This window comes from Centrocercus urophasianus, unplaced genomic scaffold, assembly GCF_019232065.1.
Source record: "Centrocercus urophasianus isolate 14NV4802_14NV808 unplaced genomic scaffold, USGS_Curo_1.0 seq_20, whole genome shotgun sequence".
NCBI classification, from domain to species: Eukaryota; Metazoa; Chordata; class Aves; order Galliformes; family Phasianidae; genus Centrocercus; species Centrocercus urophasianus.
In genome coordinates this window covers 7,284,042-7,305,053 of record NW_024884756.1, presented here as the reverse complement: position 1 = coordinate 7,305,053, position 21,012 = coordinate 7,284,042, and the positions used below count along the sequence as shown (strand labels likewise).

The window sequence follows — 21,012 nt, the reverse complement described above, 5'->3', positions numbered from 1 at the left end:
CCCTGTTTCCTTCTGTACAGCTGGGTAATGTCTCATGGGTGACAGCATCACCGGTTTGTATGAATTCTTGTATTACACTGACAGCAACAGAAGTCACTCTCTTCGCTTTGCAGATGTGAAAAGCATAGTAGCAAAGTGACTCGCTCACACCCAAATAACCAAGGCAACTTTACTTAGAGCTACAATGCCTGTGTTATCTCCAACAGCCAATTCATGTTAATAGTCGTGCTGACTTCCAGGTTACATGAAATCAGATGTTACTGCAATCTTTTGGCTATTTCTTGTAGCTTAATTAAAACTTCCAACTAATGTAATGAATTTTAAGAGCAACATTATCAGCTACAGACTTACTTGTCAATGTCTGATTCTCCTGACTATTTAAAGAACACTGAAAATTGTATGTTGCTGTTGTAATTAAGATTGTAGACAGATGTACCTTCAACATGCAGCTGTCTCCTACTAGGAAAGAACAGGTCAGTGGTAAATGTTATAAAAGGCTCACAAAGAGCGACAAGGATGCTTTTTAAAGGCTAGAAATGTCCATGAAATCACTTTACAAACAGTCTTAAATTTACCAGCTCATGTCTCAAGCTACTTCTGCATGGAGCTGCAACCCCTAGGAAGAAGCACAGCCTCTAATTCAGGCAACAGATTTACATGCTTTAAGGTCTTTGACGGCCCCAGACCCAAACCTTGCTGCTAGCTCCTGCAGCTATCCATACAATGAAGCAGCTTCGTGCTCCCCAAGCCTGAAGGATTGCTCTCAGCAACAGCTTCAGATGGTAGTGCCTGCCTATTTCTTGGCAGACAGAGGTGTGTCAAAGTATGACTAAATCACACTGTGTAACATGTTATTTCTGAAATAATTATGTATTCCTATCTACTTCTCTTAGCAGCATGAACCTCCATTCCAGGCTGGCTGCTGTCACAGACAGAGCAAGTGAGAGAGAAGGAAGGTCTAGACAGAAGCCGTGGCATCACGAAAACCGCCGTGTGAAAAAGAAGACTGAGATGACAAAGAGAACTGATGACTGCATAGCTGCCTGTGCACAGTTCAGATCCGTGCTGCGCCCTGCCAGGGCTGCCGCTGCTTTCCTCACCGAGCTGCACTCCCCTGCAGAAGAGCACTTGGTGCGCGGGGCTGTGGGAGCCAAGCACTCCCCCCATCACTTCCTCTGCGAAAAGCTGATGACCCGGAACGACAATGTTTCTTTGAAACAAACAAACAAACACGTTCCCTTCTGCCTTGCTATACATTCTTTCAATGAGGTTAATAATTACACCTACTTATGGGAATCTGCTACATTGAGTTGCACTGAAGTTAGCATTTGCCCACAATTACGCCGTAATGGAGCCCGGTAATTTATGCTTCAGAGCAGAATATATCTGCTAACGAATGATAAATGCTTACTTTTAAATAGCTTAAGGACCTCTCTTTATTCTCCTGACCTATTTTCTTCCTGACTTTTAATTTCTCTGATCTGATCTGCCCTGTTCTTTGCATCATCTGTGGCATTAAGTGAGATACTTTCCCCTGGGCAATGTTCTTCAGAGCCATTATTTAATGAACAGTGTTAGCTGCACCTCAGAATCAAAGAAAATGGAAAGAAATGTGAACATTTCTTCTTAATAATACATTTTCTAAGCCAAATGTAGAACTTTTCAAGTGAAAATAAATAGTTGTGCAAGGTGCCAGGAGAGTAACGTGTCAAGTTTAAAATACACACACATCTGTGTAATAAGAAATTGTCATTCTCAGCCAAACTGCCTTGCTGAAGAGGCTTACCTAGGCTTAGAGCACCAACCAACTCTTAACACAGACACCCAAAGTGCTCTCTGTACCCATCCTGCACTGTCAGAACACTACTAATTAACGTCAGATGCTCTTATGCTTAGGTAATGACTGGTTCCCTGTGACCCCTGAAAAGGCAAAGTTTGGTACCAGATGCTGCAAGACCGAAGTGCATGACAGTTCCAGGGCACGGCAGAAAGCCAAGAGCAGTGCTACACACATGACTGAACTCCTAAAATAGACTTGAAATTGTTCTAAATGTCTTTTTTTTTTTTTTTTTTTTTTTTTTTTTTAACTTCTTGAATAATATCATTCCACCACAATAGATCACCTGAGGAAAATTCCAGGCTAGCAGTAGCTGGAAAGATAAGTGTATAATCTGCATTTAAAATCTGATGTACATTCATTGATACAAAAGGTATGAAAAGCACTACCTTTGAAGTTAACTGAACCAATGCTAAATGCAGGATAGTATTACAAGCGTGCCAATACTGCTTCCAAATGCCACTGACAAAGGAATTAGTGCAATGTTTTAAAGTAAATCAGCCAAGTGACACGAACTCACTACTTGGAATATATTTCCTCCTCAGTGTGGGTATGTAATTCCAGTAGATAATAATTACAAGTTACATAAGATTCAGTGGAAAGATATAAGGATATACTTACAATATTAATCACCGAAGCCTTTCGGAAATGAGACTTTTAACAGATGGGGGCAGCTAGTTGCACTGAGGTCACGTCTCTGTTGATCCATGTCTCATCTCACCAACGTACATCCATCAGCTGGTCCTCCTGTTGTGACACACGCAGATCTGCGTTAGGCTTAATCATAACTTCGTTTCTTTCTGAGCCCACTAGCGTTTCTTGCCTACGCCTACCATTCCTAAGCCAGAGTAAAATCTCCAGAGCTACAGAAAATGGGCCAGGGTTGGGGAGCCGCTGAAGTCAGAGAGCCCAGTTCCCTCGTGCATTACAGCCGTGCAGCCCCAGCCTCAGAAATGGCTCCGGCAGACTGCTGTCTTGTCTAGGAAGAGAGCGCCTTGGAAAGGGCTTTGCACTTTGGCACACCCTGGATTTTCACAGAGAAAGTTACTATATCGAGCAGAAACCACTCCAATATGGGGCTCAAGGTCTCTACTACATGACCCACTCCAGATTTTTGAAATATCTCCTGTACTTTGAAAGTCCAATTTCCCAAAATGCATTAGTTGCCTGTTATTGCACCTCTTTGAATATCTACAAACCACATCCTGATATAACAATTGGCCTCAGTAATGCACATGGAAAGCCAGACTGAGAAACATATGGGCAGTTCTAGATTGAAAAGAACGCATACAACTAGCCCAAATTAGGACAGTTGGATTAGGATTACATGTTGGAAAACCTTTCTTTCTAGAGAGGTGGGCTAGGCTGTGTCAGAACCTGAAAGCCAGTGTGTGCCCTCAGTTCTCTATCGGAGATATTTCTTAAGAAACATTCTATGCCATCGGTCTTACAATGAAACACGAGTTTCAGTACTATTTTCAGGTAACACGAGCAAAGTATCTCAGATAACGTCCCGTTAACATAAATAAACCTGAATTTAATTTCTCATCAGAGCACAGATTTAGAGTAAATAGTGAATTAACTGGTATTCTGGGATGCTGCTATTTCAGGAGGTCCAGCAGGGGTGGTATTTTGAAATATGGCTCCATACTGTGAAAACCAGATGCTTTTTTTTTTTTTCTCTTCCTACGTAGCAGCAGCTCTGACTCTTACCGAATCAGGAGAGCAGGAGCATAACAAGAGACAGGATGACACAACAGGATGCAGCACAAATATCCCTTGCTTCCCTGAGTGCGGAGTGCTGGCTGCCACTTTGACTACCAGGGAAAAATAAACACCATTTCATTCTTTCCAGTCCTGGGAAACTCAGCCATAAGAACTAATTGTATGCCTGAAGACACTCTCAGCAGCAAGTTATCCTTGAGTATTTTTTTTCTAGTCTACTAGAAGTAACTGTCCTACCAACAGAAAATTCACTTTCCCCTGGCCCCATTCCCTCCCACTCTCCCTACAGCTATTTCCACCCACACTGCAGCTCTTTTTAACTGTGTTTAAAAAGCAGAGAGAGAAATGTACTGCTGCTGCTGCTGGTGCTCCTCCTCCTCAGGTGGGCGGGCTGGTGGCTGGTCAGTCTTCTGCAGCGTTTCTCATCGCTGGGTGCGTGGGAGGCCAGGAGCAGGAGTGGAAGGAAGGAAGGCAGTGGGAGGCAAACAGCCGTTTCCCACCTGCACTTGTGTAATTACACGCAAATGAAAAACTATGGCAATACATCTGCAAACAGAGCTCGCCGCGCTGTGAGCCCACAAGGTATCCAACCCCTTGGGTCTCAAAAGCCAAACATGGGGGCGACCGCCAGATCTCCAGGAATTTTTCATCTGCTGAGAAAAACAGAGCGGTGGGGAGCGAAGGGGGAAGGAGAGAGGGTGTTCCTTGCAGTTATGGCTTTGCGTGTGGGTGGTGGGTGGTTTGAGGGGAGGAGTGACAGATTGCTTGCGGCAGCAGGGAAGAAAGACGTAGGAGGGTGTTTGCCCAGGGTCCTGTCTAACCCAGAGGGTACCGGTGGGCGGATGCAGCACGTCTAAGCCAGGGTGGTGGGAGTGCAGGAGCCCGCTGTGGATGGATGGATGGACAGACCTTACTGGAAGGCTGTCCCGGCTGTGCCCACGCAGAGCGCCTGCTGCGGCAGCAGCCACCCCCACAGCTCCCCAGTGCCCCAGAGGCCACAGGAAAATGGAAAAACAGCTTCACTCCTGCAGTTTCATCATGCCTTTGCTTTCATCTTTTTCCAAATGCTTCTACTTCCCCATAGTAAAATGCAGGATAACTGATAAAAGGGCAAAAAGCTTCCCCCCATTTTTGTTAGGGGAGAAATTCGATTCTGAATGCCATTCGCTGTACACTCCTCCCAAATATGACTTCAGAGACTATGTGGATGCATTATCTGACAAGGCTCTAACTAAAAGCCTGGGGGAATAGAGTCTCCCTGTGGGATTACTCGCATTACAAACAAAAGCAAAAATTGCTTCTCCCTGTTACATATGTATTTCCTGTGTTTCAGTCCTTCCCTGGGCTGGCTTATTTTTAGAGAGCGGAGATTAGTTTTCCACTTACTTTAAGCCAAATTCTGCTCTCACCGAAGCCAGTGGCAGACTGTCCACAGCAGACCTGAGCCTTCAGTGCTTACTGTCCACACTGGAGCAAGTATGTGTTTTACGGTGCTGTCACTGAGCTGAGGAGGAAAGAAAGGGGGAAAAAAATGACAATTCGTGGATTGCTTGCCAGTACAGAAATAACCAGTTTGCTGGGATGAACTGGAGATTCCCCCATTCTATTCTTCAGCCTTCACACTCATTTTTCCTTACCTTTGTATACTGTAAAGATGCACTACCTGTAAGGATTACTTCCCACATTCTCCACACACAGAAATTAGATTCTAGCTCTTAGACCAATGGAGGAAAAAATACAGTTTACTGTAAGCCAAGATGCAGTAACGCAGGACATAATGAAGTACTTGCACCATCTATTATCTGGTCTTGGTGAAATACACGCAGAGCTCTAAGGCAAGTAACTGAGAGGTACCAATTAATCATTAATTAGAAACATAGAAGTGGCATACAGAATGCAGCTGAGCTGCTCTTGGAGTCCTTGGGAGCAGGAGCACCTACATCTTGATGTATAAGTTATATTTTTCTAGAAAAGAAAGAAAAAAAAAAAACCAAAACACCAATAACCAAACAAAAACAAAACCCCAAAACATCTGCTCAGCTCTGAAGTCCTCCTACAGTCAGCAATTTGTTTTCTCTTTCCAAACCTGCTGAACACACTGCCAGGAAATTTCTCCACAGGGAGGAATTACAACCTGCCTACCCTTCTGGCTACTGTACTTGCACTCCCTGAATTCCTGGCTTGGTGACTGCAGTGCTACTTACTCTAAAACATCCAGTCTCCTGCTGGTCTCAGCTAATAGTAACACCATCCACGAACTCCCTGGTTAAAGGTCACTTCATTCAAATTACTTCCATGTAACCCCATAATTTTCACTCTTTTTCCTACTTTTACTCACTTTTGTTTTAAAATAAAGTAGAACACTAGTCTCAAGCAACATAGCTCCAATCCTTCTTGAAACCAATGGGGAAAGAAAAAAAAAAATAAAGAAAACATTAAGCACTTTGAAAAGAAATCAATAGCTGCTGCAAGACGATGCTTGTGGTACTTCATTATTTACAAAGCAGCAGGCCTCCTTCTACATCAGACATACAGCTGGGAGGCAGCAAAGGAAGGCCATTATTTGCACGGAAGCCAGGAGGGGATGAAGCAGATGAAAATCAGGATAAGTAGAAGGTGCATCAGAGAGCAGTGACCTGCGTTCTGTGCTCCCAGGCACCCACACCCTGTGTAACCGTGCCCTGATGGCAGCCTCGCCCTTCGCGTGCAGGTGGAATCTATTCGGGGGTTTCCAGGAGTCGCACACAGGCTCCTCCAGCTCCTACCCGCAATGAGCTCATGTCCTCATTTCCAAGGCACTAACGCAGGGATCACCCCACAGACAGGCGCAGCCGCTGAGATCTTCGGGCACCAGACACAAAGTGCAACGACGTTACGTGCTCATTAAGTTCCCGATAACCGGGTTACGCCCCGGTGAGATGCTACCTCATCCTTAGCGACCTTTCAGAACGCAGATGGATTTAAGGGCGCGGCGCCGAGCAGGCAGCGGGCGGAGCGGCTTCCCGCCACACGGCGCACGGCCGCCCCCTGGGGGTCAGCGCCGCACGCTGCGCTCGGGGCCAGCGGGGCTTCTGTTGGCTTCCAATACAGGTGTAAAGAGAACAGCCAGCGCCCAGCTCGCTGCGGTGAGAGAGAAGCGAACTAGCTACCACCAGGCAGCGACCACCACCTCCTCGAACCCGCGTTCACCTTTCAGGACAGCCCCCCTTTCGGGGCAAAGTTACAGGAGTGCCGCGCATGCGCTCGCTCCGCCTTACCGCTGCCGATGACGGAGACCGACGGCGCCGGCTGCCGCCATGGCGGCCCGCGTGCTGATGGCGCCGCGCAGGTAACAGTCGGCCCGTTCCCGCGCTCCCGCCTGAGGGCAGCGGCGGCGCCCCATGGCCTCCCCGGCCCGGGTGTCGTTGGGCGGCGGCCGTAGGGCCGGAGCCCGCTGGGCCCCGCTGCCGGCCGCCCCTCTAGAGCTGAGGAGGGTGGGCGTATAGGCGTTATGCTCGGGTTCGGCTCGCTTGGCCGCGTGCGCTGCAGCAGGGTGCCGATGGCAGTCGGCTGACCTCTGAGGTTGGGGGACCGTGTCCGCGAAGGGGCCGTAAGGTGGGTGCGTGCCGGCTTGCTACAGCTGAGCCCGGTCCCAAAAGATGACCTTGTGTAGGACGGCAGGCCGCCAGAGCGTGCTGCCGCTGCACGAGCTCGGCCGGCCGGTCCGTGTGCACACAGCGTGCTGACAGACAGCGCTTCTGTCTCATGTTAGCATAGGCCTGGCGCCTCTAGTCTAAAGTCCAGCGGCTGCCACAGCTCTAAATCGTTAGAGATGCTGCTACGTAGCAAAAATAGCCCCCGGACTCTTGCTTTCCCTATTAGCACACAGACTTGAAACTTCACTTCAGAGCTTGGAACTGATTAAATACACCAAAAGCATTAACTGCTGTCTGCCATCTATATAATAGCATACAGTGACATCTCCAACTAGTTTGATCTCAAAATAGTTCTTGATTAAGCAAAAGTAGAACCTAAAACAATCCTGTCCAGGAAGTTTTCAGGTAGAACCTTGCACAGCTCAGCAGTTGTGTGCTTAGGGATTGCACAGTTGTTTAATAGCTACAGCTCTTAACGTTTCTCTTTCAGACTGACGCCATTTAACAGACTGCAAGTAATATTACAGCATTTGGTAAGAACGGCGTGTTATTTGACCGAGGTGGGAGCTTCTGGGACTCACTGCTGAGACAGACAACACATGCAACTTACAACATGTCTGTCCGTGGTGCCCATGAATACCACTTGAGCATAACCTTGCCTGTGTCTTTGTGCACTCTCTTATAACTGCCTGTTAAATCACAACTCAAAGCCCAATTATTTTGGCCTTACCTAATTTTGTAGTTTGTTTCTATGCTGCCTGCCTTATATTTTCCCCTTAAATATCATTCCACTTTGAAATCAATTGTAAAAATAGTTTAGTGAGCAATTCTCTGCTGTTAGAAATTATACACAGTCAAAGCTGTGTGCACATACTGGCAATTTGATACCGCAAGCCTGAAAGATACTTGGCATTCTTACTGTAATTGTTGCAGGTTTTTTCAAAATGTCTGGCTTATACAACCATCATTTTTTGCTTATCTGTTTGGTTTTTAAGTACCCTCAGATGTCTTTGTCAAACAGTGTATCGCTCAGGAGCTTGTTGGAGGTTTTTTGCATCAAGTGATTTCAAGAGAACTTTGTAAGAAGTACCAATACTTGAAGTACAGTGGGAAAGCCATAGCATAGAGTCCCAAGTGTATGTTTTTAAATCTTAAACTGTGAGCTTTGAGTATGTTTCCATGAACACTTTTGTATGCTACTTAAGAAATCAAAGATGTTTGCTTTACGTAGTGTTTTTGCTCTTACAGAAAAGATGTGAGCATACCGATTCTGAAGCTGATGTTCTGTTGCAAAAGAAAGGAGGCGCAGGAATAATAACTTTGAACAGACCCAAGGTTCTCAATGCACTAAGTTTGAGAATGATCCAACAAATTTATCCACAAATAAAGGTGAGTAGCTGTTACATTATCAGATGCTAGTTTTAAGATTCAGCCTGACTCTTCTCACACATACTTTGTGAGATCACTAATGAGCTCAGATCTACAGGATGGAAAGGAACAGACAATTTCAAGCACATTAGAAAAAGATGTCAAAGCAAATAAGTGTCAGACAAAAAGTTAAGTTCTAGCATCTACACAGATAAGACACCCATAGTAACACCAGGTCTGAATTAAAGGCAAGCAGTTGTCAGCATTCATACATTCCTGTTGGCAATACCCAGCTGGTCCTGCATGTATTCCAAGCTATACATATTGCTAACCAAACTCTTAATTGAGTGCGTGCTTGGTTGGGAGGCTGCATAGTTGAAACAAAAGATACAAGTCATTAGGAAGGACGTTGCTTTTAGTTTTGTTCCTTAAAGAGTAGCTTTATGGAGTTACAGGCAGCGTTTCTACAAGGTAGTGAAATAATGTGAAATTTTAAGCATGCATATAATCCTTTTTTAGTTACGTTATTTATCATATTCAGGAAGTCAGACATGAAATACCAGTGTAGGTAAGATAGTTACCTGCATTTGTATCTTGGTAGATGGTTTCATTGCTAATTTATGCATTCTTTGAAGAACATTTAAAGAAATACTTTATCTGTAGTACTGCATACTGACTTAATTTGAAGCATAACCTTTGGAGGTAGCATTATTTTGAGTACAGTTGTTGGTACACACAAATATCCTGTCACAAATATACCTGTGCACAAAACTGACTTGATCCAGTCCACGGCTGGCTCTGATTGCCGTCATTTTGAGAGTGTCCATCAGCAACTTCAGCGCTCTTTGCTGCACATCTTAGGTTCAACAGAACTGACTCTGTTGAAACAGTTACTCTATGTCCTGCATTCCTAGTTTTCTCCTTCATCATTGTATTCTCCTTGAGATTTCTATAAGGCCCTGCTTTAGGGAAAGCTGCATGTCTTCAGAGCTTAGGAGCTCTCCATAAGCAGCTGCGCTGATCTCCAGAACCAAGGCTGAACGTGACAGCAGAAGGGGAATGAGAGATTCCTAAACAAACACATATTGCCCTCTGACTTGCTTTTAAAACAGACTAAAGTATGATATTTTTTCATAAAGCAAATCGTAATCATGTACTGTCCATAGACAGTATATTTTTATGCACAGCCTTTAATCTTATGTGGGATTGTTTACGTCTCTTTAGGCTTGGGAGCAAGATCCTGAGACTTTTCTAATAATTATAAAGGGAACTGGAGAAAAAGCTTTTTGTGCTGGCGGTGACGTTAGAGGTAAGGACTCTTTAACCAATTTCTATTCCTTCATACACTGTTCTAACAGCTCTCTCACAGTAGCACAGCAATATGACAGAAGTCAGCAAGGCTCATCTCTCACTGTTTTGTAACACATGTCCGTTTACCTGAGTCTCAGTAAATAAAGGAATTCAATCCACACAAAGTAGGAACTGTGAAAGATAAGTCAAATGTTTGCCTATGAGTAACTGGCAATAGTAGCCAATCATTACTGGAAAGAGAGGGTTCTTATCTTTTCCTTCCCCGTGTTTCCTTATTGACTGCTTCCCTACAAGAAATTTGAAGCGTCTCAAAAGGTAGCACTGTTACTACTGAATAATTTATGCCTGACATTTGACTCAGAGATGGGAGGATACATAGTTGACAACAGGAATCAATGTATTCATGACTATTCTGTAACTACATACAATATGAAGTCTCTAAGCAGTAAGAAATGGTTGTTTAAAAGCTTATATAAACGAGCAACACAGGTAGCTGTTAAATTACACCCTGCTCTTATCATTTTTTCCATTCTTAGTATTCAGTCTTCAGTTTTAAGTGGCTGGTCCACATATTGATATGAAATCACTGCAAACAACGTTGCCAACCATTACAAGAGGTCTTATAGTGCAGCAAGTAGACTGTACTCTCTCAAGAAGTATGTGACAAACTCCCCACCATAATGGAAGGCACTCTATTTTGATAGCTTGTTTTCATATTTCAGTTTGGTAAGTTTGACTGCTCAAGTGAAATAAAGCAGGATTGTGTTGTTGTTTGCTGTAGGACAAAATATTCTCATGCAGTACTCATTTCTGTACTTTTTTGATGTTTTATTAATCCTGCAGTGATCTTTACAACTTTTATTTTTCTTAAGCTATTGCAGATGCAGGAAAAGCTGGAGATAGAATGACACAAGATTACTTCAGAGAAGAATATACACTGAACAATGCCGTTGGTACGTCTGATAGCAAATCTTAATGCAATATAATGTTCATAACAACAGCTTAGAATATAAGTTCACTTTCTCTCTTCTCTTGTCCAAAAAGACAGCATAATGAAATAAGTCATTTTTTTAAAAACCAAGTTTAATACTAGTAATGTAACATGTCACTTTCATACCTTGAATGCAGTTTCTTGTGTTTAACCTTTCACAGCTACCCCATCCCATGTTGTTCTTGGTAGTCGCAGTTCAGCAACTGATGATCCAACTGTCAGATTCAGACAGAGCAGTTCTGCACTACTTATCCTTCATCTACTTCAAAGGCATAAAGAGATAAAAATATATACGTGGAAATATCATTAATGCTCCACTAGACAGCAGAAGATCAAGTTATTTTAAACCTTTCCATTTAAGTAGGCTTCTCAAAGGAATGCTCAGGCTAGGAGATTGCTGCCTTAGTTTACTGCAGAGAACCCGGGGCTAAGCAGCGTTACAAGTTAGAGAGTAATCAAGTAAAGGAATGGAGATATTAAAGGATACCAATTATTTTGGGTGGAAAAAAAAAAAAATCCAGAGTTGAATGTTATTTTGAAAAAAACATCTCAGAACATGTTTTAATTGAATACAGTTTGGATTTTTAAACAACCAGAGTATCCCTTACTAGCCACTAGAGGAGAGGAGGTGATGTTGGAGAATAACCTATGTTGCCAGAAAAGTATAGAGTAATAGTTATTAGAATAAGAGAAATGTCTGAAGAGCTGTTTTTATTTCATTTGCCAAGGTTCAGCATTTTTTACTATGCCTTCTTGCTTTCAGCTTGAGGTTTCTTGTAAAAGCTTAGTATTGGTATAGCAAACATTGCAAGAACACGTGCCCAAATGCTTGTTTGCTTGTCCTAAGTGATTACGGTGTTTTATACCTGAAGTACATATAATTACAAAACCTAGGTTTCAGGTAATTCTGGCATGACTGTATTCCTTTAGGATTGGGATTTCTACCATTAATAAGTACTTGAAATTGCACTCTACCACTTGAAATGGACAGGGCAGCCGCTTTTTTGCTGCATTTGTTATTGGGAAGACATACCTTCATGGAAATTTAGTTCAAAGACTGTCATCTAGAGCTTATGTGCTATCTTCTGCGTTTGTGCAAGAGCAAAGTTGGAGATCCAGTTCTCATATTTTCTGACTAATAACCTCAAAGACTGAAGTGCCTTGTAGCATGTTTTTTGTTTGTTTTAAAACATGGGTCTATAGTTGCAGCAGATACTTGTATCAGCAATCTGATTAATTTTCAGAATGAATCTGAGTTTCTCCATAAACAGTAATTGAAAGCATCAGGTGCTCAGTTTCATACCTCCTAGAAGCTCCAGCAACGTGAAGAGATGCAGTCACAGTGCTTTAGGATGGCATCTTGACTCGCACCGTGCTGGGGCTGGAGCATGCAGCAGAACTGGCAAGACAGAACACGTTCACATTGCAGTAGCTGGTAGTCATGTTTTAGCTTAAACTTACCTTGTCTTTGTGCTCAGCTACTGGTGCACACACTGTACTCTTCATCCAAGTGTAATATAGGGTGAAAGGGGAACTGCTGCGTCCAACTCCCTGCAAGGCTACTTACAATAGCCAGATACAGCTGAATTATCAGGAGCTCACATTGACACTTCGTGTTCTTTTACAACATGAGGAGTGTACTAAGATAATCACATGGAGCAGCTTCATTGTAAGAAAGATTTTTTTTTGGTATTAATTAACTATTTTCTGTCTCTCCTGCTGAAGTTAGACATGGGGAAAAGTATATTTAGCCCGTTCTATTTTTTTTGGATAAAAACCAATTTCAAACATTTCTTGTAGGCACTTGCAAGAAGCCATACGTTGCACTTATTGATGGCATTACAATGGGAGGGGTAAGTTAAGTACCTGGGTGTTATACCTGGTGTAGATTGTTTTAAAGTGATATAACATCATGTACCTGAGTTGCACGAAGCACACGCAGCGTTCCAAATATTGCAGTTGAAAAACATTTTAATCCAAACCTTTTGCATCCATCTTGTCAGACTAAATTGCTGCTCTCCTACCACTTCTGTTCTGCAATTGCTAGTGCAAGTAAATCCTCTGAGGCTCTGGCAGCAGTCTTGTCATTGCAGCAAACACCACCTCAGGGTTTTTGAAACACAAGTTTAATTTTCCACTCAATTTTTAATTGTATTTTTATATAGTTGCATTTCCTAATAAAGGCCAGTTTTCAAAAACACTAGGAAAATCTCATTCAAAGCTTTACTTTAACAGATGCCCATATCATTAGTTCTGCATTCTTCTATCAAATGATCTGTAAGTGCTTTTACTGTCCCACCTCTCCATTACTTTAAAATGAGTTACAATACCCTGATTTTCTGTTCCAAAGTTGCACTTTACTTTTAGAGCATATGACTGGAAGAGGCTCCATCACATTGTGTGCCATACTCAGTGCTGATAGTTGTTTTAGCAGTTGCTTGTACTAAATAGTGTGAGTAGGCAGAACCATGCTTTTCTACTTGTGTGTGGCAACCATTTGATACATGTGCATCAAAGCAGGGATGAGAGTACAGCAATTGAGAATTACTTTGAACAATGAATTGACAGTGATGGCAGTGTGCCATGTTGCCACACAGATTTACAGATGCTGACAAATATTCTTGGACTGCTAACTGCAATTGCTTCAAATACAGTTCTTGACAGAGACTCTTCTTTTTCCTGAAAGTAGTGATTTGAAGGGGCTCTGTATTGTGGACTATCAGTAATTATGCTGGAAAGCTGCTTCAGTGTTTCTGCTGCCTGTTCACTCAGTCAGCAACATTTTTTATTTGTTTTCATTTTGAATGTAATAGGCCAACTTATTACATGAAATTGACTGTTTTTGTTGGGTTGGATCATCGAGTTCCAACCCCCCCTGTTACAGGCAGGGCCAGATTCAGTTTACTGCCTGATGTACACTGAGCAAGAGGGAACATTCCTTCCCAGAAAGAAGGCTTCTTTATGCTCCTTCTATCTGTTGTACAGAGCTCTACATAGCTATTTCAACTAGGATATTTGAAACATGGCCTACATCTTACGTTTTCAGTAACTGCTCACATCTGAAGAGGACCTTTCACTGCAGAACCTGTTACTTAGAAATGTAGGTTGTCTAGACACTGTTTTAGTTCAGTTATTTGTTTGGATTTCTTTTTGAGATCAACTCTTCAGGCATTTTTGTTTTACCCTTTTCTACACTGCAGCATCTATTCCACTGCACTCCTTCTTAGTGCTCTAAGAAATAACGTCATCAGGTAACTCTGCTTTAGGTAAAGTTTAGCACAAGTACAGGGTGAGCATTGAAGATCTGTGGAGCTTTACCTTAATTGCTTTTGTCTCCCACCTCTCTGAAAACATTAGTGTGGTATAACAGCCTAAAACAATCCTTTGCAAGAGGCATTTTGCCTTATCTTACTTCAGGCCTTCTGAAATAATCTGAAATGAAAATAAAAAGATGAGACAAGCACATAGTTGCAAAGCCTGTATGCTTTGAGGGCAAGGAAGTGCGTGTATTCAGAGTTTTGTCCACTGCTCCATCTGGTCTGACAGACAGGATTTTGGTTCTCATTGCTCTATTTGAGCCTTTGCAATACCACTTCAAGGTCTAATGCTCAGATTGTAGTTGTCTTTCATGTTTCTACAAAGCCACACAACACAGTCTATTAAATTAAGTTTGTCTTAGACACGGTGCAAGAAGTGGAACACAGCTTCGTCCTTCACCTGTTGTAACTCTTCAGTTTCTCTTTCCTTGCTCATTTTGTCCAATTTGGTTGTGGTCTTTTCAGTTTATGATCTAAAAACTGACAATTGCTCTTTTTACTCTTATTTTTTGCTGCTGAGCCCTAAAGATCTTGCTGGATGCTTTTATTAAGTAAAAAACTGAGAAGCTATGAGAAGAAACTGCCTAGCAGCCAAAGTATTTTTAAAGGTTCCATAGATTGCTTACTATGATTGTGAGCTACGTGCAAGTAGAGTGTTCAAAAGGCAAAGTAACCTTGTATGCTGTTTGTTTTGCACTTGCTAGTAGAGATGCAGTTCACTCCAAGGCAATGGCCTTCCTGCACATCTTTTTATCAACACTTAGTTTTCTGCTCTCTTCTGCAGTCCATGGAGGTGTCTGCTGATAGTTTAACAAAGGAGGCAAGAAGTTGTGCTCCACAATACCTATCTATTTTTGTGTGTTGTGTTAGTTTTGAGTTGCCTTCCATTCAGACAGCTCTTCTGATTAGAGCAAGGTTAGGTTTCAGTTGTCTAAACAGACCAATGCTTTTCCAAGAGAAATTTGTTAACTGCCATCATATTTTACCCTCTTCCCCCACTGCTTCCAGCATTGGGAACCCAATGAGTAATGACCTTAAACTTGGGGCTGCAGTGGCTGTTTTCTGTTGTGGTACAAAGAGGTTCACTGTGGCAAGATTTTCAGATTAGGCCCACTAGAACAGTCCTTGAAGTTGTCGTATTCATAGTACTATCCTGTTCTGCTCCTACTGTAATTATTCACTGGGACTGCATTCATACAAAGGAGTTATTCATGTTATAATTAGATACTGTTTTAAATTACTCAGATGTCAGCAATCAGTATTTTTGACACAATCAGGTCATATTTAATCTATTTCATATGCTCACAGTCTGTCTTAGTCAGACAAAGGAGAGGGAGCGCTGGTCATGGACAAACCACAATAGACAAACAAGGAAATAAAGCTAATGACTCAAATTTTAGTTAGAAGCTCATGTTTAGGTTTGGGCTTAATAACCATGAAACACTTCATTTTGACTCTAGGCTGCTTATCTATGAATAGACATGCAAGAAATCAATGTGAGCCATGCTTAAAAATGCAAATGCTCCTTTTGTGTCACTATGATTATGTAGTGCACTCGTGTTCTGATTACAAACTACTTAAAAAGCCAGCAGTGTATTAAAAACTCACTTACTGTGTGCTGAGGTAGCTTAAGTTGCTATTGAGTTTCAGCTAGCTTAGATTTGTAATGGACCTTTGAATGTTATCTTCAGAATGGAACTGCTTCCACTTCAACACTGCTTAGAAGCTGGTAAGTGGCACATGGGGGAGATAAGCAACCATCAGGTGGGGCTGTGGAGCTTCTTCTCTGCACCTTGTACAAAGTCCTAGAATTCATCAGAAACTGAGTTCCATGTCAGTGTGTTCTTCAATCTTTTATCTATCTAGCTTCAGGATTGTAGGCTCAACTGATAACATCTGATGAAGCAGAAATGGAGGCATTTTACTAGTGAAAATAGTGGAACAGTTGAAACAGTCTGTGAATACATTTACTGTTAAAGGATGGATGCTGTTGAAGGGCATGGCAGGCATATAATCATGTTGCTTGAAGTTACTAATCAAATTCCAGCTGCCCTTTATCCAGACTTTTTACTTCAAAAATGAAATATCTGAGCAGAATATTTAAAATTAACTATTTTTAATATTTTTAATTGTCTGTAAATAAATTTCTAAAGTTAGGCTGCTTGGTTCTAGTGAAGTCCCAGTCTTCTGGAGATGAAAAGAATGCTCCGAGCTCCATCAAAAACCTGTGTTTTTAACTAGGGCTTTGTCACTAAGTTACTGAATTGGAGAGGAATGTTTTTAACCTGTTTCCTAGCCAAAGGAAGTGAGTTACATTGATTAGAGTATTGGCTTTGCAATGTTAGAACCCAGAGTTTAAGGGGAACATATGTTAGCATTCAGCAAAGGAAGTTGAGTAAGAATAGATAGTGGTACATCCTTTTCAGGAGCAAAGGGACACTGCTGTTAGTTTATTGAGGAATCTCAGAAGGCATATATGGAGCACTGTCTGCCTTAAATAAGATGATTTACAAACCACTTCAGCTAGGCTTCATTTCAGAACCAGTGTTAACACTAGTAATTATAGTTACCTCTGCTGTATGCATCCAGTGTTTCTGATGTTAGTTAGGCACAATCCTTAGAAAGGCCTGCAGTATTTTGGCAGTTGAATTACCTGTCACTCAGTACTGTTGTAGGTTTGTGAGCTTAATTATTTATAAGGCCAAAATAGGTCCTAAAGTACTTCTAAGTAAAGGCTGTTCCTCAAATGGAGGTATTTGTGCCTTTTAACTTCCAAATACAGGATTTAAGCCTTCAGTCTGACCTGTTACACAATATATTTGTTAGGCTTATATTAGGAAGTTACAGACTTAAGGGTTAGGTTGTTAGGTTACACTTCTTTAACAATTAATGCCTTGAGTTTTAGCATAAGAAAACAACTTCCAGTTGAGCAAGTCTACTTAATACAGTAGCATGCTAAACTTTCAGGTTAGAGGCGGAGTTGAGCAGGGATTCCAGCTCTTAAGCCCTTTCTACAGCCCTCTTCTTGGAGTTATTCTGACAATCTTATTTTCTGCTATTCACATAGAGAGAGCAATGGGAGGTTGGAATTAGAATATAGCTTGCAACTTGGAGATCACTCAGCCTTGTTTCCACCCTCATGCCCCCAGGTACCAGGTGACACGGTGATAGCATGCAGTGCTTAGTTCTCAGCGGAGAGAGACCTCACTTGTACTTACTGTCAGTATAAGAAAGCAGCTTGTGAATTGACTCTGTGGGCTCATGAGTGGCTTTCCATTAGTTTTGTCAACACATATCAACACAGATTTTTTTTTTTGAAAGGCCTTTTCAAGTGAGAGTGTACATCTAAGGAACCTAAATAAAGCATCCTTAAGGTGACTATTGGAGTTGTTTCGGGTTTCCTTCAAGCCCATGTCAGTCACTCAGGTAGCCATGTCCAATACATTCAGCTTCAGAAGAGCTGGTGTTATCATCTTGCACTTAAAGAAGGGGCAAACATAGCTTCATTATGGCTTAGCAGATGTTCAACTAATGCACTTAGAAGTCTCCAACATCAAGAATAGATTTTTTCCTAGACATCCCACCCTAATGGTTGATTATTCTCCCACAACTCCCCTCATGCCTAATTTAAAACTTGAGTGCATGTAGTCAATCCATTCCTGTCCTACTCACAGCTCACTAAGAACCTTTTGAGGTCCTTTTATTCCTTTCTCCCAGACACCCTGCTTTCACTAGGTAAGACTGGTCATTCACTCTTCACTATAGATTAAGTCCCGTGGCCTTCTTGCAAACCTCTGGAATCCCTCCAGTTCCTGTACTTCACAGTTCGTTACCAAAAACCAGACCATATTTCAGCTGGGGGACTCACCAGCACCAAGTAGAGCAGAATAATTATCCCTCATACATAATAGAGATATTCTATCCCAGATAGGTCATGCAAATCACAAAGCACCAAATGCTAGGAGGCCACTGCATCTATGTATTCTTAAAGCCACTGCTCTTGCATAGCATGAATACCATCGCAATGCATTTCCTTAACAGTTTTACCAAATCCTAGTTCTTCCTTGAATGCAATTTGTACATTACAGAGTTGTTCCTGTTGAATTACCCTTTATCTGATGCACAAAACCAAAATACACTTCCTCCTTGAACTTCAGTCATTTGCCATTGCCTTTCATAGCCCCAACACATCAAGCAGGTCAGGCTTCCCAGGTATATTAAACATAGGCCAAGGCTACACTTCTGCCTTTTGGTGCCCTCTGCAGCATGATATCCTAAGTAGCTCTTCCTGCAACAGCACTGCATTGTTACTTTTATTACATTTTTGGCTGCTGTACGATCTGGAAAGCATCGAGTCATCTGTTGCCTAGAAAGCAGGCTTGCAGCCTCTGCATTTGATTTTACTTCATTAAACATAGCTGCTCTCATTTCATTAATTTGTCTCATCTTTATTCCACTATTTCTCTAAAGTAAGATTAAATCCTTATCCCACCTTAGTGTTCATCTTCCCAAAAACGTAACCTCAGAGTTAAATAGAAACCTCTGTATTTCATCATCCAGGCAGCTTAACAAGAAACATGAAATACATTTTTATTTATGTTCGCTTCCAGAGTGCCTCAGATGAGGTGCCTTCTCTTAGGCTGTGAACTGCTGAGGTCTTAAACGTGTTCCTGTCCCTGTGCCTTCTGTTCCACAGTGATATCATCTAGGCTGTGTTTTGCAAGTTTGTTTACTTGAGGAAACAGCCGTGTAAGAGGAAGCATCATAAACTCCGCAGCTCAGAACAGGAAGTTTTTCTATCATGTTTTCTGAGCAATAACATCATTTTAACTTAGGCCACAGCCATTTACCAAGTGGCCAGCACTACAGATAGGAGAAACTCCTTCTGTTGTGCAGGAGTTCTTCCTTCCTGGATTACGCATTCAGTATCACAACTGCAGGTTGTAGCAGAAGGTGTGAACTGAGCACCTAACATTTGGTTTTAACTTTTCGTTGTGTCTGTACAGTTAGCTTTTCAGTGGAAGATTCTAATGGCTTTTATTGTTAGAGGAATCAGAGTCCTCTTTTGAGTCAGATGTCAGAACCCAGAAAGTACATCTTTAAGGCAGAAAATCTCTGAGCTGAAGTTTGCATGCCTGCTACATAATTCTCTACTGCATCACATAGAGCCTACTTGTCTTAATGAGGCCTTAGGGTAGGATCTAGGAGAAATGTAATATTTTACTGCTCTTCCATGAAGAGGAATATTTCTCTTTTAGGCTTTTACTTGGCCTTAAGCAATAGACTCATCAAAACTCTGAATTAATTTTTTGGAGGAGTCTGCAGTGTTTATTTCAACTCAAGCCTGGCATCTTAGTGAAACTACCTCAAATATTCTCACAAGTTAGAGTCCCACAAAGGAGACCCTTCACACTATTTAAGTACGTGCAGTCACTTTTAGTTTAACGTATACCCTAGAAGCTGCCCTGAAGTAACTGTCACACTAAATCTGGATAAGCTGCTTTCCAGTTCTCTCTGCCCTGCTCATCTAACTCATGAACATGTACTGCAGGGAAAAAAAAAAAACAAAAAAAAAAAAAACAAAACAATTTGTGGCCTGTTTGTTGCAGTTACTGCAGAACAGAGATTCTGCAAACAAGTATCTCTTGTACCCTGAAACAAACCTTTCTGATACTGACTGGTGTACTGCTTAGCTTTTGTAATACAGAATGCTGAAAACAGCACTAGAAGAACAAAACGAGATTCCCTCTCTGCTGAAATTACAGTGTCCTTACCATCTGGCATGTGGGTCTGCCTGCTAAGCTCCTCTGACTGATCCTGGACAAATGGCACTCTTGGCTTTGTAACTAATTGGACCAACACAGCAGCAGTTTTTGACATCAGTAAGAAGTAACTACTGAATTCTCTGTGATTTGCACATAGCATTATTCCTCAAAGGGCTAATTACAAAGCACCATATCTTAAATTATAGATCTGATATCCATAATGCTACAGCAAGTAAAACTCATTTCCCCCTCTCACACCTGCAGTGACTGATATATTTAATGTAAAACCACAGAAAGGAATGGTACAATTATTTTACACCTTGAAAGGAAAGGAGACTTGAACACACATTGCCCAGATATTGTTATACAGACGTACTGCACTGAATGTTTTCAAATCACAGAGTAAATGCCCTTTCAATTTCTACGCAGTGTAATGAGGCAGTGATCACACCATAGAGCAAACATGACAAACATCTGAAGCTCAAGTTGAGGTTTTAAGCTATACTTCCTAAAAAAGATTGTGTGTGAGCCTGAAGCCTCTGCATGTTTGCAGGAGGTCCCATGCATGGCTTTATGGAAACCTTTCCTGCCCTTGCACTGCGCAGTGTCATTGTGGAGATGCTCACCCTTCTGCATGGGTTCATTCTTTCCATTGGACACCACTTGCTCTTGCTACAAGTTCCACTATTTTCCTTAGTTCCAGGCCTTCACGTAGAGTCTCATGTTGAATGCATTTCCTCATGTCATTATTGCCCCCTCCTTCCCTTCATTATAGATCCAGAAGTAATCTGAAGAGAATTACTCTTCCCTGCTTCTTCATCCTTTCATGATCCTGAAAAGTTGCCCCTCTTCTAAGAGGAATGTACATACATGTATTCTCCATGGAGATAGTTTTAATGCCTGTTTACATCCTTCTATTTTGTAAGCATTTTTTGTTCCCTGAGGAACAATCCATTGTGTCAGAGCTCTCTTAGACCGTGCCTGTCACCCTAAATAACTAGGCTCCTGATTAAATAAAGCTCTGCTGCATGGGTAGAACACCACAATAAAGATTTCTTCAGTT

General features: G+C 41.9%; 2 protein-coding genes across 6 annotated transcripts in view; one reads left to right on the top strand and one right to left on the bottom strand.

Annotated features, from left to right (window-relative positions):
* MFSD6 (major facilitator superfamily domain containing 6) overlaps nucleotides 1–6,453 on the bottom strand; it is a 39,221-nt gene extending 32,768 nt beyond the window's left edge. The window contains exons 1-3 of one of the 4 annotated variants that reach the window (XM_042822649.1): nucleotides 4,949–6,453; nucleotides 3,551–3,654; nucleotides 2,459–2,584 (exon numbers count right to left, since the gene is read on the bottom strand). The gene's annotated coding sequence lies outside the window, so the exon portion shown is untranslated. Of the gene's footprint in view, nucleotides 1–2,458; nucleotides 2,585–3,550; nucleotides 3,655–4,948 lie in introns of those variants that run through there. The other 3 variants (XM_042822650.1, XM_042822652.1, XM_042822651.1) reach the window with 3 other exon arrangements.
* A 338-nt stretch (nucleotides 6,454–6,791) lies between these two features.
* The window catches only part of HIBCH (3-hydroxyisobutyryl-CoA hydrolase), a 37,910-nt gene continuing 23,689 nt past the window's right edge, over nucleotides 6,792–21,012 (top strand). Inside the window, exons 1-6 of one of the 2 annotated variants that reach the window (XM_042822658.1) lie at nucleotides 6,811–6,890; nucleotides 7,688–7,730; nucleotides 8,446–8,586; nucleotides 9,790–9,874; nucleotides 10,749–10,829; nucleotides 12,668–12,720. In XM_042822658.1, coding sequence (XP_042678592.1) covers nucleotides 6,859–6,890; nucleotides 7,688–7,730; nucleotides 8,446–8,586; nucleotides 9,790–9,874; nucleotides 10,749–10,829; nucleotides 12,668–12,720 — 435 coding nt within the window. In that variant the 5' untranslated portion in view covers nucleotides 6,811–6,858. Of the gene's footprint in view, nucleotides 6,891–7,687; nucleotides 7,731–8,445; nucleotides 8,587–9,789; nucleotides 9,875–10,748; nucleotides 10,830–12,667; nucleotides 12,721–21,012 lie in introns of both variants that reach the window. The other variant, XM_042822659.1, reaches the window with a different exon arrangement.